We start from the raw sequence: 22,594 nt of genomic DNA on the forward strand, positions 1-22,594 counted from the left end.
CAGTAAATCCCATGACATCTCAGCATCCCTCACATCAGAAGCTAGAAGCCCGCGTGGGTTTAATCGCCCCTCCTGCCCTCATAATGGACCTGCTGACAATTCTGAAGCAATTTTTCCATCTCTACTAGATGGGGCTTCTAAGTCATAATTACTGGATAATTACCATCAAGACGGCTGTTTTGTGCATAGTATTAGGTTCAGGCATTTGATGGTGAAGAATAAATGCAGTTTTACAGATTTTGACATTTCTTAGCACTTGTGGTTTGCTCAGAAGCCAGCTAGCTACCTAAGTGCCTGAAACATTTCTAAAAGTCAGAGTTTGGAAAATGAGCACTTCTTGTCCCATTTTTGTGATGAATGTCTGTTCCACATGCTCTAACAGATTTAAGAAGGTCACCAGGCAAGCTCTGGGAAGCCAGGACAAAACTCAGATCTCTGAGCTAGGGCTTAGAAATGCAAAATGAATCCACAAAGTAATAGAGGGAGAAAGAGTTTATTTTTTTTTTTTCCAAGCCAAGAGCCCATCTAACTCCAGAATCCACAAAGGTAAAAGGAGGAGGTGATCAGAAACATTCTTATCCCATACTTTCTGACCAGTTCATTCTTTTTCTGATCAAACATTAACTGAATGCTTACTGTGTGCTAAGCTGGTAACCCCCACTGGGGATGCCTCGGTGAGCAGGCCAGACACCGTCCTGTGCCCCTGGGACTGTAGCCTCTGGAAGGAGACAGTTACACAAGAAATACCAAAACAAAGTGTGATGCACGCCCCCCTAGAGCTGGTTGTGTGGGAGTTGCTCAGTATATGGCAGGGTTAGGAAGGTAAGGAAGTGATGCTTATTCTGAGAATCTGAGATTATCAGGAGCCAAGCAGGTAAAGAATGTGAGAGGAACAGTTTGTAGAAGACCAAGATCCAAGAAAGCTTCACACACTGAAGGATCTGAGGGTGGCACCTAGGATGGGGGGAGAGGTTTGGGGGGCAGGAAGTGGCAAAGTGGAGGGATGAGTGGCTGGGGTGAATTTAGAGATAGAGAGGGACCATGTGCTAAAGGACATGGTGAGCTAAAGCCAAGGCAGTGGGAAAATGAAGGAGGGAGTGGTGTGATTCCATGTGCCTTTTAGGAAGAAGATTCTGGCTACTACACAGAGAAGAGTTTGGAGCCAGATCAGACTGATGACAGCAAGACCTGTTACGAGGCATTTGAAAGAGAGAGAAAATATAGTGACCTAGACTAGGATAGTTGTATAAGTTAGCTATTGCTACCATAATGCTGTGTAACAAACCATCCCCAAACTCAGCAGCCTGCATACATTATCATGTATTTCTCATTCATGCATCTGCAAGGTGACGGGTGTTTGGCCAATCTAGGTTTGGCTCCAAGCTTCAGATGGGGCTATTCCTTGTGTCTCTCATCCTCTTTGGACCAGTGACTTCCTGAGACACATTCCTTGCAGGATGAACACACAAGAGGTCATGTCAATGATGGAAGTATATTTCAAACCTATGTTTTTGTTAAATCCACTAATATCCCATTGGCCAAGCAAATCACATGGCCAAGCCCAACTCCAAGAGGCAGAGAAATGCCTCTGCCCACCATGAGGCTGTGGAAAGGGGGTGGACACAGAACTCTGACAGTGGGGCACTGGAGCTGCCTCTTACAGGCTCTGGAGAACTGAACGGCTCTTTGTAACCTTGCCTTCAGTGAGGCCATATTGGTAACTTACACCCAGCCAGAGTGGAGTGTTTCAGCCATGGAAAGAAGCAGAATGCCAAAATGCCACTAATAAGGCCAGTCTACAAACTGTTCCCACAGCATCTGGTTAGGGAATTTGGGGACAGTTTGCTGGCATCTTACTGAATGGTTCTTCTTGAGGTTGTCCTAGCAGAGCTCCTGTACTTACAGTCCCCCATGGATGGGCTTCCCTGGGTTGCCTAAGGCCTGAAGCCTATTCATTTCACTACCCCAGTTTAGATCCTCCCAGAAACCATTCAATCCTGAGACAAAGATTTGAGGTGAGGTGGGTATTGGGAAGGGGCAAGAAACTCCCAACAGAGGAGTGGGGATGGGCAGGGAGATGGGCAGGGAAGGCAGCCAACCGAAGTCATGGTGACTGGAGCTGAGTCCCTGGGGGGTGGGGGGCTCTAGCAAATGGTGTACACTCCCATCTCAGAATGACCACATCTGAGGGGCAGGGGAGCTATGTGTTTATGCACCCACCCCAAGAGTCATTGGTACAGGGTAGCTTGGCACTTCCAGAGTTCAGGAAAAAGCCCTTGAGGCACAGACACTGGTATTGTTGTGGAGAGGCAGCTGGTCCCACAAAAATGGTAAGAAGGGGGCACTGGGACATGGATGGGGTCCCAGAGGTATCTGCCACACTGGCATCTGTGGTTCTTAAAGTTTATTCAGGATGGTTTTAGAAATGATAAGCAGGAAAGGTCAAGATGCCACTTTTGAGGGTTCTTAGTGGGTGAAGAGAACTCTAGCATTTTCCCTGTGCCCTGCAGGGTGCAAGGAAAAGTCTAGAATTTACTGTCAGAATTCCAATTTTCAGTCTACACTGATCCCTTACCAGCTTCCTGGCCTTGTGTGATATTATGATTTATAGTAAATACATGTTAGATCTTCATCCCTGTTTCTAGCACAGAGCTCCTAAAACTTCCGGAATTTTCCCAATGATGAGAGCTATAAGGTGTCTTCTGTTATGTTAATGAGGTGACTTTCCTATCCCATCTAAGGGTGGGAGCTGGTTGCCAGGAGAACCAACCACGTGATTAAAAGGTTGAAACTTTCCGTCCTACCCCTGACAGGGAGAGGAGAGAGGCTGGAAGTTGAATCATTGCAAATAGCCAATGATTTAATCAATTCCCTATGCAGTGAAGCCTCTATACAAACGCAGAAGGATGGGGTTCCGAGAGCTTCCGGGTTAGTGAACACGTGGAGATTTGGGGAGAGTGGTTTGCTCCAAGACAGCATGGAGGCTCTGCTCCCTTTTCCCATACCTCGCCCTGTGCATCTCCTCCATCTGGCTGCCCCTACAAGTTATATCCTTTTATAACACACCCGTCATCTAGTCAGTAAAATGTGTTCCTCAGTTCTGTGAGCCACTCTAACAAACTAACCAAGACCAAGGAGGGGGTCCTTGGAATCTCCAATCTATAGCTAGTCCATCAGAAGTACAGGTGAGACCTGGACTTGTGATTGGTATCTGGGGGCAGGCAGGGCAGTCTTGTAGGACTGAGCCCTTTCCCTGTGCGATCTGATGTTGTCACTGGGTAAATAGTGTCAGAAGTGCATTAAATTGTTAGGGCGTCTGAGTGGCTCAGTCAGTTAAGCGTCTACCTTCCGCTCAGGTCATGATCCCGGAGTCCTGGGATCGAGTTCCACATCAAGCCCCGCATCAGGTTCCCTGCTCAACAGGAAGTCTGCTTCTCCCTCCGCCCCTCCCCCCTGCTCATGCTCTCTCTCTCTCTCTCAAATAAATAAATAAATTCTTTAAAAAAAAGAAAAAAAGAATTGAGTTAAATTGTAGGACACCCATCTGGGGTCACCGAAATGCTTGATGTGTGGGGAAAACCCACACCCACACACGAATGGGAATTGGTGAGCAGAATCTTACCTTGGCCAAGTGCTGAACTTCCCAGAGCATCAGTTGTCTCATCTTTACGTGGGGAGAACAAACCCACCCTACCTACCTCCAGAGTCACCACTAGAATTCCACACAGCCCTGTGTTTGTGAGAGTCCTCTGGATGGGACAGGACTCAGGCACCAGCTGCCATTGAAGCGCCTCTTCTCTGTAGGCTTATTCACTTTCTCACCTCATTTAATTGTTCTGGGAAAGAGATTCCCACCCAGCGATATTTTACAACATCAAACCAAGGCTAGACACATCCATTTGGAGCCTACACCCACACGAATGTTCAAACTACCCAAATCTGAAAATGCAAAGTGACATGCGCATGCATTCCAGGTCATAAATAAATTAGCAAAAATATAGGGGCTCCTTATTTTTCCTAAAAGAATCCCTCTGGATGTGTACAGTTGACTTCAAACCATAGAGATATTTTAAACTATAATATGGGGAAGTCAAAATCTTTGAGGCTAGGGATTTTGGGTCCCCAAACTGTGTAGGATTTAGGGAACTACTTATGAACCATGTGCAGAAATAAAGCTAGGTCTGAATGGGTGTCTGTGTGTGCATGCAGATGAAAAAATATACATGCATCATGGGCTAAATTTCTGTTGACTTGGCAACCAGCCAGCCTTCTGTTTTCTCTGCAACAATTGCCATGAGGGAATTAGAGAATGAATTCCGTATTTTGAAGGAAAGAAATAAAAACAGTGTTCAATGTCAGGGCAATTGTACCTTGCATGCTCTTCGGTGGGCATTTCCATGGAGATTTGCTGCATTTGCACTTAATGGACCCTGTATTCTGTGACTCAGGAAGCAGGGAAACCATTGTTTAGATCAACACTATGCACGGCTAGAGCTCCAGGTCTTTTGCAAAGGTAGTTCAGAGATGAGACGGGTCCGTGCTATTGCTGGCTTGCACGATCCAAGAAACTAGATTTTAAGGGGGTTGAGTTAAATTTGCTGCCCTTGGGGAAACTTATTGGGGTGATGGAAATGTTTTATATCTTGTTGAGATGTGGGTTACATGGGTACGTGCATTTGTCAAAACTTAGCCAATAGGAGAGATTTGAGCCTATACTGTATGCAAATTATGCCTCATTTTTTTTTTTTTTTTACAAAAAAACCTATTTTGGTGCCCTCTCACTGTGTTGCTTAAAAAGATCAGCTTAAAACCACCCCCACATCAGTCTTCTCATCCAGCTCTGAAATCTTGCCCCTTGCCACCCAGCCTTACTACCTCCAATGTGCACACACACCCCATGTGTGTGCACACACGTGCACAAGCATACACACATGCTCAGCATCACCCGCAGATGTTTATTTAAACGTAAAATATATGTAGACAAGTGGGGAGCTAGGTGCTAGGTGGAAGGAGGAAAAACTGAAGACCCAGGCATCTGCCATCAGAGCAGTGGGACGAGCTGGGGAGGTAAGAAGTTTACCCAGGCAAGGTCAGGACATGATCTGCATCAGAAGTGAGGATAGGGCCAGCGAGGGCTCAGTGAACTTAGAAGAGACAAAAGGACTGAGGGAGGGATGGGCAGAATAGACGGAAGTAAAAAGGAGGTATGCACCCCATCTGACAAGACTGAGGTTCCAAAAGGGAGACAGAAGTGTACTAAGGTGAGGAAAGTGGATCTCCCCTGTTTGGAGAGGCTCCTAGTGCAGCTAGAGAGAGAGGATCCCGGTGCGTGAGTGTGTTTGAGGTCCCAGCAGACCCCCTGGCTGTCTTCATTATCTCCATTCCTGCTTCTCCTGTGGGTGAGAGGGGCCACTTTAGGTCTCTTTTCATTGTGTTTGTGAATTATAAAATTAATGCATGTTAATAGCCCAAACTAGAAGGAAGCCAGATGTCCATAAACAAGAGAATAATTAATAAGCCGTGATATATTTATGCTGTTATAAAAAGAAATGAGCTATTGATGCAATGAAAAATACGAAGGAAATGAAGAAATCTTTAAAAATTATGCTGAGTAAAAGAATCCTGGTATAAAAGAACGCACATTATAGGGCTCCATTTATATGAAGTTTCTTGGACGGGCTAAGCTTAGAAGCAGTGATTGATCCTGGGTGAGACTGATAACGGAACAAGAGAACTTTCTGGGGAGGATGGAAGTGGTCTCTATCATGGCCACAGTTGAGGTAACACAGGTATATGCATTTCTCAGAACCCACTGAACAGTGCAATCACGATTTGTGAATTTCACCATATGGAAATTGCATCTAGAAACAAAAGACCTTTGAACTATAATCAAGCCCTTTGGTAAAATGATATAATAAAATGGTGTCATTCTTTCAATTTTTCTGAATGCTTGAAAACTTTCATAATAAAATGTTAGGTGAAAAAAAGGCTATACGCATTCTTAAAAAAAAAAAAATAAAGTGGGGAAAGGGGACAGGGAATGTTGGACAGGATTGCATTGCTCCTGGAACACCATCCAGAAATGGCAGCCAGGGTCTCCCTGCTCCCAGCCTCTCTCTGAGCAGTCCACCCTGCTCCATTTCACTTCTGCAAGGAAATGGATTCATTGTCTGTTCATTGGTTACATATTGAAGCATGTGGTCTTTGCTCAGCCCTGTGCCCGGCAGAGGATAAAGTCAGACGTGGTCCCCCGTCCTTATGGTGTTTGTCATCTACTGAGGCTTTGATCAGGGGGCTGCTGGGTGGTGAGTTTATAAAAGAAGCAGCCAGGGGTACCAGGGAAGGGATTAGGCAGCTCATGAGTTGAATGGAGAATAATGGCCCAGACACATTGAGAACTCACTATACACTGGGTCCTGTTCAAGCTTTTTAACATGGATTAATTCAGTTAATCCTCACAACCACCTCATGAGGTGAGAATTGTATTATCTCCATTTTACTTCTCAGAAAACTGGGGCATGGGGAAGTTAAGTCATTTTCCATGATGATACAGCAACTCGGTGACCGAGCAGGGATTCAGAAGGGGTTCGGTGAACTGGATCTGGAGTCCGTGCCCTAAATCGGGGCTCAGCAGACTTTCTGGAAAGGGCCAGAGGGGAAATGTTTTAGGCCTCGTGGGTCATATGGTCTCTATGAAACTTCTCGACTCTGCCACTGCAGGAGTAGACAATATACAAATGAACGAGCTGAGCTCCAATAAATTTCATCTACAAAACCAGGCGATGGGCCAGATTTTGTTGGCCAACTCTTGCCCCAAACCATCCATAGTCTCCAGTGATTGGGAGATGTTCAAGTTGGACCCACAGGCAACTGAAGGAAACCTAATTCCTGACAGTCATGTACATGTGGAGGTGGGGATTCAGATAGCAAGGAATCAATACAGGCTTTGGGAGCCCCGGTCTGTAATGAATGAAAAAAACAAAAGTTACCTCTGGGTGCATGTGGCAATCTGTTACCAAAGGAATACTGCAGAGGAAAAGGTGAAAACGTGAAAAATACTCAGAAACCCCACCAAGTCAGTTGTCTTTAGTCTTTGGAGCCAGATTTACAATTTTAGAAGCACCACTCTTTAAGATTTTATGTCAGTGGAGGAAGAGTAAAGTTCCAAAGCTCTAGTTGAATATGATTGATTTTGAAGACAGAAGGCTTGGCCAAAGAGAATTTTCCTGCTTAGAGCTTGGCTCTCACTGGCTCTTGGTTTCCTAGGGGCAGGAAATCACTTTACTCAATTCTTGTTGCTGACAAGGATTCAACCCTAGAGCTCAAAGGGTGAGCTGGGCTGGGAATGCACTGGCCACGTGCTTAGCAGAATCCATGCAATGTTGACAGTTAAGAGTTCAAAAGGGTTTCTGAGAGAGATGATTTGAGTCCTTTACTCTTAAAAAGGCATTTGGTGGCTGGGAATAATTTCCAGCTGCGGTTCAGCAGATGGTTGGCTCACATGGATTGTGCCAGCAGGGGAGAGGGTCAGAACATTACATAAAGAGATATGTTATACTCCTGGGTCCCCACACAAAGGTTTTGACTGTTAAGGGCATGGAGTTTCCTGTCACCAAAAGGTAAACCGAACACACCCACCTACAGAGACACCCACATGTTCCCATACCTACACCCCAGGGTTGAACTGGTAAAAGGGTGGCAAGAGGTGCCTTGAGCCTTGTCAGAAGGGCCCCAAACCACTTCTACTAATAATCACCACTCAGTTCTCTAATGAAATGATCAACCTGCCTTGCTTTTCCTTCCTGTGGATACAGATGAGCCTTTGACTCCCAGCAGGACAGTGTATGTTGGTGGGGGGCTCTATGGTCCCCAAACCTCCATGCAGATAAGACTTTCCAAGAGAACTGGTGAAAATGAATGTCAGAGTCCCAGCCCCCAAACCCCTGGGAGATCAGAAGTGGATTTAGCCTCAGTAGTGGCTTAAAGTCAGTGTTTCTTAAACTTTCTCACACATCAGAACCACCTGGAGGGTTTATTAAAACACTTGGATGGGCCCATCCCCATAGTTTCTGATTCAGGAGGTCTGGGTGCAGCCTGAGTTCCTGCATTTCTAACAAGACCCCAGGTGACGCTGGTCCAGGGAGGACGCTTTGAGCATGGCTGCTCTAAGGCATACTTCCTATTTCAGGGTAGCCTACCTCATGACCTTGACCTAGGACAAGGCAGAAGGGACATCTTCTCTACACTATGAAAGAAACTCTGTAATATTTTTTGGCCCGGTTGGCCTCTAAATATTGGGCCCTGCCCAATACCGCAGCCACTAATCACATGTGTCTCTTTAAATGTAAATCTGAATTAATTGAAGATAAGATTAAAATTTTTGTTCAGTTGTACGAGCCACATGTGCTTAATGGCTGCCATATGGGACAACACAGATATAGGACATTTTCATCATGGCAGAAAGTTCTACTGGACAGCGCTATTTTATAAGAATTCCAAAAATTGTTTCTCTCTTTCTCTTCAGTGTTTGGCAGCTAACCCCACTGTCTTAGTCTGAAAGACAAAACAAAATCCTTTTACGAATATCAGGAATGGAATGTTAACTCTTTCCTCTTCTTTGCTTGCTTACAAGAGCAAGACTCGTCCATCTCTTCCCATCAAGTCTGGGGGCAGTTCACAGACAATTTAATGCAAAAGAGATAAAAAGTTTAGTAATATTTTTTCAAAATATTGCTCACATCCCTCATGTCACGAGATTTATCCTAAAAGTTGTATGTCAAGAAAGCGCATGCTCCCTGGAGGCCAGGTCCACAGGGAAGTGTTGTGGGCACCAAGAATCAGGCCACACACGACAGGGAATTCAAGTGGCCATGGGGCAGCCCAGTGGGCACTGCCTCTGGAGGGATGAATGGGGTTGGACTGAGAGGGGACTAGACAAGGGAGCCCCTGGCTGTCCTAGGAAAGTGCACGTCCCTGCTCCCAGAGGCAGAGCATGGCTGTCGAAGCTCCCTTTTGTTTGCCATCCTAAAACAGAGATTTGCACTGACCACTATTCAGAGTTGCTTCAGCCCCTGCACTGAACAGATGCCTTTTTAGAAGCCTAACAGTGCATCCTTTCTTACAGATTCGGCTAAACAGCAGAGGACTCATCTACTCCGTGGGCTTACTCCTGGCCTCCGTCTTTGTCACGGTAGGGCTATAGCTCCTTCCCCTCTCCAGTTCCTGTGACTCCTCTCCCCTTACCTCCACTCCCGCCCTTGAGTTCTTTGGCTACAGAGTTTGTTTGGACAACAGATGGGCTTGGCCTCCGGGTGGATGGGGACAATCGGCCTCCAGATGTCCCATCTCCTTCATGGCTGTTTCCTTTAGAAGTGGATCCTAGCAACTCACTAGAAAGCCTTCCCTCTTTATGAAAGGAGCCAGCCCTCCTCTGAGAAGCGTGGCCCTGCCTCATGCCAAGCCCAAGCCATTTTATCAAAAGCAAAGGGGAGATACCACTTTTTCTGCAAGATTAGTCAAGAGAAGGGTAGATTCCAATTATCTGTTCCAGGTTAATAAGCATCTCCATAAATCCATGGATTTGACCAATACTCAGAGACTAAGAACACATTGTTTTACTGACAATGTACTTTTATGCCATTCCGCTATCTTGGCCATTATATCTACTTGTATAATTTGATATTCCAACTCAGCTGACATGTTTTGGTGGAAATCGATTCACACCAACACATGGACTGGTCCACATGAAGTATCTGTTAACATACAAGTATGCAGTTGAATTTTCACATTAGAAAACATTGAGACGCAGTGTGTTTCTTCTTAAAATTTTCAAGGAAACAGTCATTGAATTACATTGGCATGTGAACATCCATATGCTAGAGAATAGGAATTCAGAAGAGCAGACAGGAAGCTGGAGGTCATCGACAGGATCAGGCTGTGAGTCAGATGTCAAGGATTTACTAAAGCAAACGCTGCCTTACACAAAAGTGAGAATCTATGCAATCCTTTGTTCTATAGCTTAGGAGGTTCTTTGGGTCTCATGTGACTTAGGCTTATGGTACCTGTCATAGTCACACATTGTGCTCAATGCTTTGCATACATTTTCCCATTTGGAGCTCACCACATGCCCACCAGATAGACACTACATCAACCCCATTACACAGATGAACATCTGAGGCCTCTAGAGAAATTGACACCAAATGAATGAACAGGCAGGCCATCCGACATCAGAGTGCATGCTTACAGCTACATTTGTACAACCTGTAGGAGATGGGGCTAGCCACCACCTGGGATGTTGAAATGGGGTTGCTGGAAGATGGAAGAGAAGTAGGTTTGTCGGGGGTAGGGGAAGAGCAATTTCAAACATCTTGAGCTTGCAGTGCCTGTTCAACACCCAAGGGAGAGGTCAAAAAAGCCACTGGAAAGATGACTCTGAGTTCAGAAGAAACGTCCAAGCTGGAGGCCCCAGAATGTGGATGGTATTTAAAGCCAAGCAATTAGATGCAGGCAGCAAGGGGGTGAGCAAGAACAGAAAAGAGCGGAGGCCCAACGTCTGAGTCTTGGTGCCCTCTGGTAGTTAGAGTCAGGATGATGATAATAAAACACCAAAAGAAATAGAATGAGCCGTTAGAGAGGTAGGAGGAAAACCAGGAAAGTATGGCATCTAGAAGCCAAGTGGAGAAGGTATTTCAGGGTGGAGGGAGTGATAGGCTCTGTCACGGGAGATGAGTCCTGAGCATTGGCCATTCAAGTTAGCAATACAACGTTATCAATGTTCTTGATGAGAATGTGGTTGTGTGGGGCAATGAGGCAGAAGGTTGAGTAGGACAAGTTCACAGAGAATGGAAAGAGAGAAATTGGACACAGTGGTATTTACAACTCTTCAAGTCATCTTGCTGTAAAGAAAGGAGAGAAAAAATGTAGTTGTTTTTTAAGAGAGAAGTAGCAGCATTCTGGTATCCCGGCTGGAGTAATCCAGGAGTGGGGCGGGGAGATGGAGACGAAAGGGGGGCAGTTGCTGGGGCCATGTTCTTGAATGGTGGGGGGGTGGGATTGTATGTGAAGGAGTGGACCATGGACAGGGCCATGGGCAGAGGGGCCTCACTAGCAGGAGAGAAGGCGAGCAAGTGGGTCTGGTGTTGGGAGCTCTGTGGATGGAACATGGTCACCTGCTGAGAGTGAAGGTAGAGAAGGGGGTGTGGGGGGTCTGAGAAGAGGGGAGAGGCTGGAAACACCATCCAAGGAAGGGGGAGACAGTGCACTTAGGGAAATGTGGGATGATTGCCATAAATGGCCCACTTGACGTTTGTAGGCTTGAATTTTTTTTTAAATTTTTTTATTGTTATGTTAATCACCATACATCACATCATTAGTTTTTGATGTAGTGTTCCATGATTCATTGTTTGTGCATAACACCCAGTGCTCCATGCAGAACGTGCCCTCTTTAATACCCATCACCAGGCTAACCCATTCTCCCACCCCCCTCCCCTCTAGAACCCTCAGTTTGTTTTTCAGAGTCCATCGTCTCTCATGGTTCGTCTCCCACTCCGATTTGCCCCCTTCATTCTTCCTCCTGCTATCTTCTTCTTTTTTTTTTTCTTAACATATAATGTATTATTTGTTTCAGAGGTACACATCCGTGATTCAACAGTCTTGCACAATTCACAGCGCTCACCATAGCACATACCCTCCCCAGTGTCTATCACCCAGCCATCCCATCGCTCCCACCCCAACCTCCACTCCAGCAACCCTCAGTTTGTTTCCTGAGATTAAGAATTCCTCATATCAGTGAGGTCATATGATACATGTCTTTCTCTGATTGACTTATTTCGCTCAGCATAATACCGTCCAGTTCCATCCACATCATTGCAAATGGCAGGATCTCATTCCTTTTGATGGCTGCATAATATTCCATTGTATATATATACCACTTCTTCTTTATCCATTCATCTGTCGATGGACATCTTGGCTCTTTCCATAGTTTGGCTATTGTGGACATTGCTGCTATAAACATCAGGGTGCACGTACCCCTTCGGATCCCTACATTTGTATCTTTAGGGTAAATACCCAGTACTGTAATTGCTGGATTGTATGGTAGCTCTATTTTCAACTTTTTGAGGAACCTCCATACTGTTTTCCAGAGTGATTGCACCAGCTTGCATTCCTACCAACAGTGTAGGAGGGTTCCCCTTTCTCCGCATCCCCACCAACATCTGTCCTTTCCTGACTTGTTAATTTTAGCCATTCTGACTGGTGTGAGGTGGTATCTCACTGAGGTTTTGATTTGGATTTCCCTGATGCCAAGTGATGTTGAGCACTTTTTCATGTGTCTGTTGGCCATTTGGATGTCTTCATTGGAAAAATGTCTGTTCATGTCTTCTGCCCATTTCTTGATTGGATTCTTTGTTCTTTTGGTGTTGAGTTTGATGAGTTCTTTATAGATTTTGGATACTAGCCCTTTATCTGATATGTCATTTGCAAATATCTTCTCCCATTCTGTCGGTAGTCTTTTGGTTTTGTTGACTGTTTCTTTTGCTGTGCAAAAGCTTTTTATCTTGATGAAGTGCCAATAGTTCATTTTTGCCCTTGCTTCCCTTGCCTTTGGCAATGTTTCTAGGAAGAAGTTGCTGCGGCTGAGGTCGAAGAGGTTGCTGCCTGTGTTCTCCTTTAGGATTTGGATGGACTCCTGTCTCACATTGAGGTCTTTCAACCATTTGGAGTCTATTTTTGTGTGTGGTGTAAGGAAATGGTCCAGTTTCATTCTTCTGCATGTGGCTGTCCAATTTTCCCAACACCATTTGTTGAAGAGACTGTCTTTTTCCCATTGGACATTCTTTCCTGCTTTGTCAAAGATTAGTTGACCGTAGAGTTGAGGGTCCATTTCTGGGCTCTCTATTCTGTTCCATTGATCTATGTATCTGTTTTTATGCCAGTACCATACTGTCTTGATGATGACAGCTTTGTAATAGAGCTGGAAGTCTGGAATTGTGATGCCGCCAGCTTTGCTTTTCTTTTTCAACATTCCTCTGGCTATTCGGGGGCTTTTCTGGTTCCACACAAATTTTAGGATTATTTGTTCCATTTCTTTGAAAAAAGTGGATGAGGGCACCTGGGTGGCTCAGTTGGTTAAGCGACTGCCTTCGGCTCAGGTCATGATCCTGGAGTCCCTGGATCGAGTCCCACATCTGGCTCCCTGCTCAGCAGAGAGTCTGCTTCTCCCTCTGACCCTAACCCCTCTCATGTGCTCTCTCATTCTCTCTCTCTCAAATAAATAAATAAAAAAAATCTTTAAAAAAAAAAAAAAGAAAAAAGTGGATGGTATTTTGATGGGGATTGCATTGAATGTGTAGATTGCTCTAGGGAGCATTGACATCTTCACAATATTTGTTCTTCCAGTCCATGAGCATGGAACGTTTTTCCATTTCTTTGTGTCTTCCTCAATTTCTTTCATGAGTATTTTATCATTTTCTGAGTACAGATCCTTTGCCTCTTTGGTTAGATTTATTCCCAGGTATCTTATGGTTTTAGGTGCAATTGTAAATGGGATCGACTCCTTAATTTCTCTTTCTTCTGTCTTGTTGTTGGTGTATAGGAATGCCACTGATTTCTGTGCATTGATTTTATATCCTGCCACTTTACTGAATTCCTGTATGAGTTCTAGCAGTTTTGGGGTGGAGTCTTTTGGGTTTTCCACAGAAAGTATCATATCCTCTGCAAAGAGTGAGAGTTTGACTTCTTCTTTGCCAATTTGGATGCCTTTGATTTCTTTTTGTTGTCTGATTGCTGTGGCTAGGACTTCTAATACTATGTTGAATAGCCATGGTGATAGTGGACATCCCTGCTGTGTTCCTGACCTTAGGGGGAAAGCTCTCAGTTTTTCCCCATTGAGAATGATATTTGCTGTAGGTTTTTCATAGATGGCTTTTATGATATTGAGGTATGTGCCCTCTATGCCTATACTCTGAAGAGTTTTGATCAAGAAAGGATGCTGTACTTTGTCAAATGCTTTTTCTGCATCTATTGAGAGGATCATATGATTCTTGTTCTTTCTTTTGTTAATGTATTGTATCACGTTGACTGATTTGCGGATGTTGAACCAACCTTGCAGCCCAGGGATAAATCCCACTTGGTCGTGGTGAATAATCCTTTTAATGTACTGTTGGATCCTATTGGCTAGTATTTTGGTGAGAATTGTTGCATCCATGTTCATCAAGGATATTGGTCTGTAATTCTCCTTTTTGATGGGGTCTTTGTCTGGTTTGGGGATCAAGGTAATGGTGGCCTCATAAAACGAGTTTGGAAGTTTTCCTGCCATTTCTATTTTTTGGAACAGTTTCAGAAGAATAGGTATTAATTCTTCTTGAAATGTTTGGTAGAATTCCCCTGGGAAGCCATCTGGCCCTGGGCTTTTGTTTGTTGGGAGATTTTTGATGACTGCTTCAATTTCCTTAGTGGTTATAGGTCTGTTCAGGTTTTCTATTTCTTCCTGGTTCAGTTTTGGTAGTTGATACATCTCTAGGAATGCATGCATTTCTTCCAGGTTATCTAATTTGCTGGCATAGAGTTGCTCATAATATGTTCTTATAATTGTTTGTATTTCTTTGGTGTTGGTTGTGATCTCTCCTCTTTCATTCATGATTTTGTTGATTTGGGTCATTTCTCTTTTCTTTTTGATAAGTCTGGCCAGGGGTTTATCAATCTTGTTAATTCTTTCAAAGAACCAGCTCCTAGTTTCGTTGATCTGTTCTACTGTTCTTTTGGTTTCTATTTCATTGATTTCTGCTCTGATCTTTATTATTTCTCTTCTCCTGCTGGGTTTAGGCTTTATTTCCTGTTCTTTCTCCAGCTCCTTTAGGTGTAGGGTTAGGTTGTGTACTTGAGACTTTTCTTGTTTCTTGAGAAAGGCTTGTATTGCTATATACTTGCCTCTTAGGACTGCTTTTGCTGCATCCCAAAGATTTTGAACAGTTGTGTTTTCATTTTCATTGGTTTCCATGAATTTTTTTAATTCTTCTTTGATTTCCTAGTTGACCCATTCATTCTTTAGTAGGATGCTCTTTAGCCTCCATGTATTTGAGTTCTTTCCAACTTTCCTCTTGTGATTGAGTTCTAGTTTCAAAGCATTGTGGTCTGAAAATAGGCAGGGAATGATCCCAATCTTTTGGTACCAGTTGAGACCTGATTTATGACCTAGGATGTGATCTATTCTGGAGAATGTTCCATGGGCACTAGAGAAGAATGTGTATTCTGTTGCTTTGGGATGGAATGTTCTGAATATGTCTGTGAAGTCCATTTGGTCCAGTGTGTCATTTAAAGTCTTTATTTCCTTGTTGATCTTTTGCTTAGATGATCTGTCCATTTCAGTGAGGGGGGTGTTAAAATCCCCCACTATTATTGTATTGTTGTCGATGTGTTTCTTTGCTTTTGTTATTAATTGCCTTATATAATTGGCTGCTCCCATGTTAGGGGCATAGATATTTACAATTGTTAGATCTTCTTGTTGGATAGACCCTTTAAGTAGGACATAGTGTCCTTCCTCATCTCTTATTAGAGTCTTTGGTTTAAAATCTAATTTGTCTGATATAAGGATTGCCACACCAGCTTTCTTTTGGTGTCCATTAGCATGGTAAATGGTTTTCCACCCCCTTACTTTCAATCTGGGGGTGTCTTTGGGTCTAAAATGAGTCTCTTGCAGACAGCATATCGATGGATCTTGTTTTTTAATCCAATCTGATAGCCTGTGTCTTTTGATTGGGGCATTTAGCCCATTTACATTCAGGGTAACTATTGAAAGATAGGAATTTAGTGCCATTGTATTGCCTGTAAGGTGACTATTACTGTATATTGTCTGTGTTCCTTTCTGGTCTATGTTGCTTTTAGGGTCTCTCTTTGCTTAGAGGACCCCTTTCAAGATTTCTTGTAGGGCTGGTTTCGTGTTTGCAAATTCCTTTAGTTTTTGTTTGTCCTGGAAGCTTGTTATCTCTCCTTCTATTTTCAATGACAGCCTAGCTGGATATAGTATTCTTGGCTGCATGTTTTTCTCATTTAGTGCTGTGAATATATCCTGCCAGTCCTTTCTGGCCTGCCAGGTCTCTGTGGATAAGTCTGTTGCCAATCAAATGTTTCTAGCATTGTAGGTTACATATCTCTTCTCCCGAGCTGCTTTCAGGATTTTCTCTTTGTCTCTGAGACTCGTAAGTTTTACTATTAGATGTCAGGGTGTTGACCTATTTTTATTGATTTTGAGAGGGGTTCTCTGTGCTTCCTGGATTTTGATGCCTGTTTCCTTCCCCAAATTAGGGAAGTTCTCTGCTATAATTTGCTCCAATATACCTCCTGCCCCTCTCTCTCTTTCTTCTTCTTCTGGGATCCCAATTATTCTAATGTGGTTTCATCTTATGGTATTGCTTATCTCTCGAATTCTGCCCTCGTGATCCAGTAGTTTTTTATCTCTCTTTTTCTCAGCTTCTTTATTTTCCGTCATTTGGTCTTCTATATCACTGATTCTCTCTTCTGCCTCATTTATCCTAGCAGTTGGCACCCCCATTTTTTATTGCACCTCATTAATAGCCTTTTTGATTTTGACTTGGTTAGATTTTAGTTTTTTTACTTCTCCAGAAAGCATTTCTCTAATAACTGCCATGCTTTTTTCAAGCCCAGCTAGTATCTTTAAAGTGATGATTCTGAACTCTAGATCCAACATCGTACTAATGTCTGTATTGAGTAGGTCCCTGGCAGTCGGTACTACCTCTTGTTCTTTTTGTTGAGGTGATTTTTTCCATCTTGTCATTTTGTCCAGAGGAGAATAGATTAATGAGAGAACAAAATGCTAACAGGGTAACAATGTCCCCAGAAAATATACTCTAAACAAATCAGAAAAGACCTGAAGCTGGGGCGAAAAGAAAGGGAAAGAAAGAAAAAAGAAAAAGAAAAAGATAAAAACAGGAAAAAAACCCGGAACAAAACAAACAAAAAAAAAGCAGAATATGATCAAATATGATCAGGCTGGTGCATAGATCAGTGCCACACACTAGATTTGGGGTGTATTTTGGTCTGTTAGAAGAAAGTGCCTCCCAAAATTTTAAAGAAAGAAGAACTTATATATGTACAAAAATAAGGGTTGATATGATGAAGGGATGGAATATAACTGTAAAGATGAAAATTATAAAAAAATTTTATAAAGGAATTGATAAGAAGTGTTTGAAAAAAGAAAAGAGGATTGAAAAAAAAAAAGGGAGAGAATGTGATCAGGCAGGAGAGTAGAACAAAACCATACACTAGAGATTTAGGGTATATTTTGATCTGTTAGAAGAAACTATCTCAAAATTTTAAAGAGAGAACAACTTATATATATATGCCAAAAATAAGGGTAACTAATATGAAGGGATAGGATATGACTCTAAAAATGAAAAATAAAAATGTTTTTTAAAAAAGGGATTGATAAGGTGTTGGTTGAAAAAGGGAAAAAGAAAAGTTCAAAAAAAAAAAAGACAGTTAAAAAAAATTAACTTTGAAAGACTGAAGAATCATGGTAAAAAAGCCATGGATTCTATGTGCAGTATTCCCCTAGCGCTGGAGTTCTGCCGTTCTCACTGATGGGTAAACTTGGTCTTGGCTGGCTGTTCTCACTGATCTTCTGGGGGAGGGGCCTGTTGCTGTGGTTCCCAAATGTCTTTGCTGGAGGCGGAACTGCCCTGCCCTTGCCCGGTCGGGGCTAAGTCATCTGCTTGGGTTTGCTCTCGGGAGCTTTTGTTCCCTGCAAGCTTTCCGTACAGCTTTGGAGGCTGAGAGTGAAAATGGCGGCCTCCCAATCTCCGCCCCGGAGGAGCCGAGAACTCGGGGCCCCGCTCCTCAGTGCACCCCCAGAGAAAAGCAGTCAATCACTCCCGTCTCCCCAGTCTCTGGCCGCACTCCGTGCTCACCCGGCCTGTGACCGAGCATTTCTATCTCTAGCCCCCGACCCCGTGTGGAGTCTCCAAACCCAGCAGATCCCTGCGGTGCGCTCCCGCACCGCTCCTCCCGGGGGAGGAAGGGGAGTCTCCCCGGATCTACCGCTTGTTGCGTCCCTGCTGGAGGAGCAGTGGCCCGACTGTGCCGCGGATCATGGTTTATGGCAACCCCGAGCTGAGAGCCCGCACCTCGGCTCCGTCTCTACAGCCGGCTTCCGTGCTCCGATACCTGGGAGCTCTGCCGCACTCAGGCACCCCCGGTCTTTCTGTGACCCCGAGGGTCCTGAGACCACTGGAGCAACGTCCCTCAGCGGAGCAGACTTCTAAAAGTTCCGATTTTGTGCTCCGAGGCTCTATCACTTGCCAGAAGTGGCCGATGGAGGCCCCTCTCCCGCCGTCTATCCTCCCAAATATCGCCTCAGATTCACTTCTCCGCACGTCCTACCTTCCAGAAAGTGGTCGCATTTCTGTTCAGAGAGTTGTTGCTATTCTTTTCTTCGATCTCCTGTTGAGTTTGTAGGTGTTCAGAATGGTTTGATCCCTATCCAGCTGAATTCCTGAGACCAGACAAAATCCAGGTCTCCTACTCCTCCGCCATCTTGCTCCGCCCCCTGTAGGCTTGAATTTAAAGTGAGATTCTTCGGCATGGCCAGGCATTTTCCTCCAGCCTGGGTCAGCAGCACTGAAGCAATGTGGAGTCCCTGGAAGCTGGGCTTGAACCCAAGGCTGTGGCTCTGCCATGGGAGCGCCAGCGAGGCCAGTGAATGTGGTGAATGCCAGGGGTGGTTCTAGTGATTGCTGGTGGGATTTTGGCAGGGTCAGATGGGACAGGGGTGGGTCCAGGGGGTGGCATGCAGCGGAATGGTGGTGGAAGCTGTGAATTCTGGGTCCTGAAGGTCTGCAGAGTTGTGGGAGGGAGGGTACCAGATGGACAAAGACAGAAAGAGGAGATGGCAGTCAGAGAGCGGGATGAAGGACATTGAGAGCATAGAGTCGTTTCTGTTCTTGCTCATTGCCGGCTCTCGGCTGCGCGGCTGTCCAGCAGAACTTGTCCGGTGGCCTGCACCTGCACCTGCCCTGACAGCAGCCACTGGCCATGTGTGGATGTGGAGCACGTGACATGTGGCTAGTACAACTGAGCAACTCAGTTTTTAATATTATTTGACTTACGTTCAAATTTGGGCAGCCACATGAGACTAGTGGGTGCAGTGCAGGTGCAGGGTGGGAGATGGGGTGGAGGACAGGTGTTGGGAAGATCCTCTCCATGCACGGTGAAATCGCAGGGAAGGGCGTCTGGGTGCTGTAGATAGGAGTGGCAGTGAGTGGGACTCTGGGATCTGGGGAGGGGGGAGTGGGAGAGGCCGGGTTTGCAGTGTGGACTGTAGCCAAGTGGGATGGAGTGTGACTGTTGGAAGGCTTTAGATTCCAAGCTGGGTGTTTTGGGGGAAGCAGCAGTGAGGAGCAAGGGGTACAACTCCCTTGCCTCCAGGCATGGGAATGGAAGAGATGCATCCTCAGGAAGAGCCAGGGGCTGCTTGGGGACAAAAGGGTGAAGAGTCAGAACTGGTGATTCGGGCACAGAGCAGTGCTGGGTTGGAGTCCAGGGCAAGTGTGGTGGCCGTGATACCTGAGTCGATTGGTCCCATCATTATGACTTTTTAAAGTTATTTTAAAGTTCTGACTTCCCTTCTTCTTGATTTCAGTGTTCTGATTTTCCAAAACGTGAGCGATGGGCTTGAGGGGCTCAGAGACACTCGGTGCCCTGCGAGGCATTGGCGGCCCCCCCCCCCCCCCCCCCCCCAACCCCCCCCCCCCCCCGCCGTGCCTCCTCTTCCCGCACCCTCTGACCCCGCTGTGTGTGTTGCAGGTGTTTGGCGTTCACTTGAACAAGTGGCAGCTGGACAAGAAGCTCGGGTGCGGATGCCTTTTCCTGTACGGCGTATTCCTGTGCTTCTCCATCATGACGGAGTTCAACGTGTTCACGTTTGTGAACTTGCCCATGTGCGGGGACCACTGACCTGGCTGGCCGCCCGCCGAGCCTTGGGCCTCCTTTTCTGTGCAATACAAGATCCAGCCGCACCCCGAGTCACGCGGGCCCCCCCCCCGAGTCACGCGGGCCCCCCCCGGGGGCCGGGACCTCCGGCTCTCCCGCGCTGGTCACAGGCCTCCGCTCCTGCCTCAGTGGCCCAGGCTGTCCCCTCCCCTCCCTGCTCCCCCTCCTCCCTGGTTTCCTCCCACCCACCCCTTCCTGTCTCCTCCGTGTGAAGACTCTGACATCCGCGTGAATTTTCAAGCTCCATTTTTGAACAGTGACTGAGATTCTAGGAAAAAAAACAAAAACAAAAACAAAAAAAAACTGGCTGCTAACTGGCCCAAGCCAGGCAAAACTTACTACAATCCCTCCTCCTTTTTTAAGTTATTGAATGGAAGACAAACCTAATTTATGACCTGAGACTGTCAAAGGAATAGGAGAAGAGGGTATATCGATGCTAGGGAGTGTTTGGGATTTCGTTATGTTTTGAGGTAATGCCTAGGTGACTGGGTTTGGGGAGGTTGTTTTACTTGGGGGGGGGCTTCCCCCTTTTCTTCCTTTTCTTCCAGAGACGGAGAGCTTCTCTTGAATCTTCTTTCACTGGGCTCTGGATTAGCAGACGATCCACAGGTTGTCCCTGCCATGTGTTCTGGGATCATATCCCAGGCATGGTAGAATATGCATGGATTTGGCACTTAGTAGAGGAACACGTGGGCAGGGCCACCGGGAACACATGCGTGATGTTTCATATCCGTGGACGCCTCCCGGAAGTCCTGTAGGCGTTACCTAGGGGGCACGAGGCTTTCAAGGAAGAAGACAGCTTCCCACATAGCCATTAGGATCTTTTTCTCACTAGGTTCCTTCTAGTCTCTCAAGCAATAGTTCTAGCCTGCCTGAGGCCTTGGATGAGGGGCCCTGGTTACACTCCCCATCCGTGGGGTGCCAGGCAGTCAGCACCAGAAGCTTCCCAGCCCGTGAGTCCCTGAGATGCGCACGCGTCGCTTGGTATTTGGGGTGACAGGGAGTGACCCAGAGGCCACCACTGCTTTTCGTGCAGGAGTTACAGACACTGGTTTCTTGGAAAATGGAGAGAAGCACACTTTGCACAGACATCGTCACTAAAGTCCCGATTTGCCACTCGGTATTGAGTACACTGGACCCTGACAGCTGGCTCTTGGGCCAGCGTCCTTCCTCATGGGACGCCTCCACCAAGCTGCCCCAGCTCCGCCCCTCCCATCCTGGAGGATGGCCAGGGAAGGAGAAAACAGAGAACTGACTGACACCTTTGGAACCACAGAATGTGTTCAATGCAAGACTAGCTCAAGGGCATAAGTTATTGTGAACATTGTTGCCAATCACTGCTCAACAGCCCTGCTAGATTTTGTATGATGCTGAATTATTATGCAGACGAATTCCACCGAGTTGAGACCCACCCATGCTTGTTACACTTGTATTTATTGAAACTGTGGATTCTTGCCCGTGCTGCCCCCTGTATTTACTTTAAGCACTGATCACTTATCATTCATTCAGTATGGTTTTCCCCCCGTCCCTTGTACACATTCTGGTATGAATTGTAAAAATAACCTGCTACAAATGGGTTGAATGTTTCTGTCAATGGTGCAAACCGAGGCCAGCGTTAGCCGATGGGGCACCTGCCCGAAGGAGGAACGGGAGAGGAAATCACCAATTTGGGCTCTCAGAGCTAAGACACACGTATTGATTCTGTTGCACATTTTGCACTGGTTTATGGAGATTGTTTTCTTGGACGGATAGTGTAAAATAAACTTCTCTGTTCTGTATCCTTCCTTGAGCATCGCGCTTTACTTCCTCTCCTAGAGTGTTGCCTGTTTTAACCACACTGACCTGTATGCGTGGAAGGAAGTGGCCAGGTATTCGTGCTTCTACTCTTTCTGGGTGGACTCACCTGGAAGGCTGGCAAATGTCTGGTGGATTGCAAGTGTGAAGTCACAAATCGTGGGTCTCCTCTAAATCTCACAGGGACTTTGTATCTGTCATCCTGTAGAGTCCATGCAACGCTCTCTTAGGAATTCTTTCAGCTGGAGTGAGAGGAAGAGATTCCAGCACTACTGATAATGTTCAGCAACGTTCAAGTTCTTTATCCTGTCTGATCTACTTTTCAAATGTGAAAATTCAGACTTCCCTGAAGCTAACTCCGGAAAAGAGAGACTAATACATCCTTGTAATAAGCCACGTTCTTACCCTGAGCGACTCCCAAGAAATAATTACCCAGATCTAAAAGTAGACCAAGGTTAGTGAACAAGCCAGGTTTCCACCTGAAGCAACAGAATTCATTTATAGGAATCAGAAGAAAAATTGCCAGTAAGTCACAGCACCAACTTCTATTTAACTATGTAAAAAAATGTATTCCCCTAGGGGTGCCTGGGTGGTTCAGTCGGTTAAGTGCCCAACTCTTGATCTCAGCCTCAGGTCTTGATCTCAGGGTTGTGAGTTCAAGACCTACGTTGGGCTCCACCCTGGGTGTGGAGACTACTTAAAAAAAATATATATATATATATATATATATATATGTTTTTCCCAGGTTGGAGGGAAAAGGTGTGGACATCTAAAAATGCTTTACCACTCTATTTGTGCA

General features: G+C 45.4%; 1 protein-coding gene across 1 annotated transcript in view; it reads left to right on the plus strand.

The window, feature by feature from the left end:
* The window catches only part of SLC24A3 (solute carrier family 24 member 3), a 502,870-nt gene extending 480,684 nt beyond the window's left edge, over window positions 1-22,186 (plus strand). The window contains exons 16-17 of the mRNA XM_032419689.1: window positions 9,125-9,190; window positions 19,816-22,186. Coding sequence (XP_032275580.1) covers window positions 9,125-9,190; window positions 19,816-19,965 — 216 coding nt within the window. The 3' untranslated portion in view covers window positions 19,966-22,186. The remainder of the gene's footprint in view (window positions 1-9,124; window positions 9,191-19,815) is intronic.
* Window positions 22,187-22,594: the final 408 nt, after the last annotated feature.

Source organism: Phoca vitulina, unplaced genomic scaffold (genome assembly GCF_004348235.1).
Source record: "Phoca vitulina isolate PV1807 unplaced genomic scaffold, GSC_HSeal_1.0 scaffold22, whole genome shotgun sequence".
NCBI lineage: Eukaryota > Metazoa > Chordata > Mammalia > Carnivora > Phocidae > Phoca > Phoca vitulina.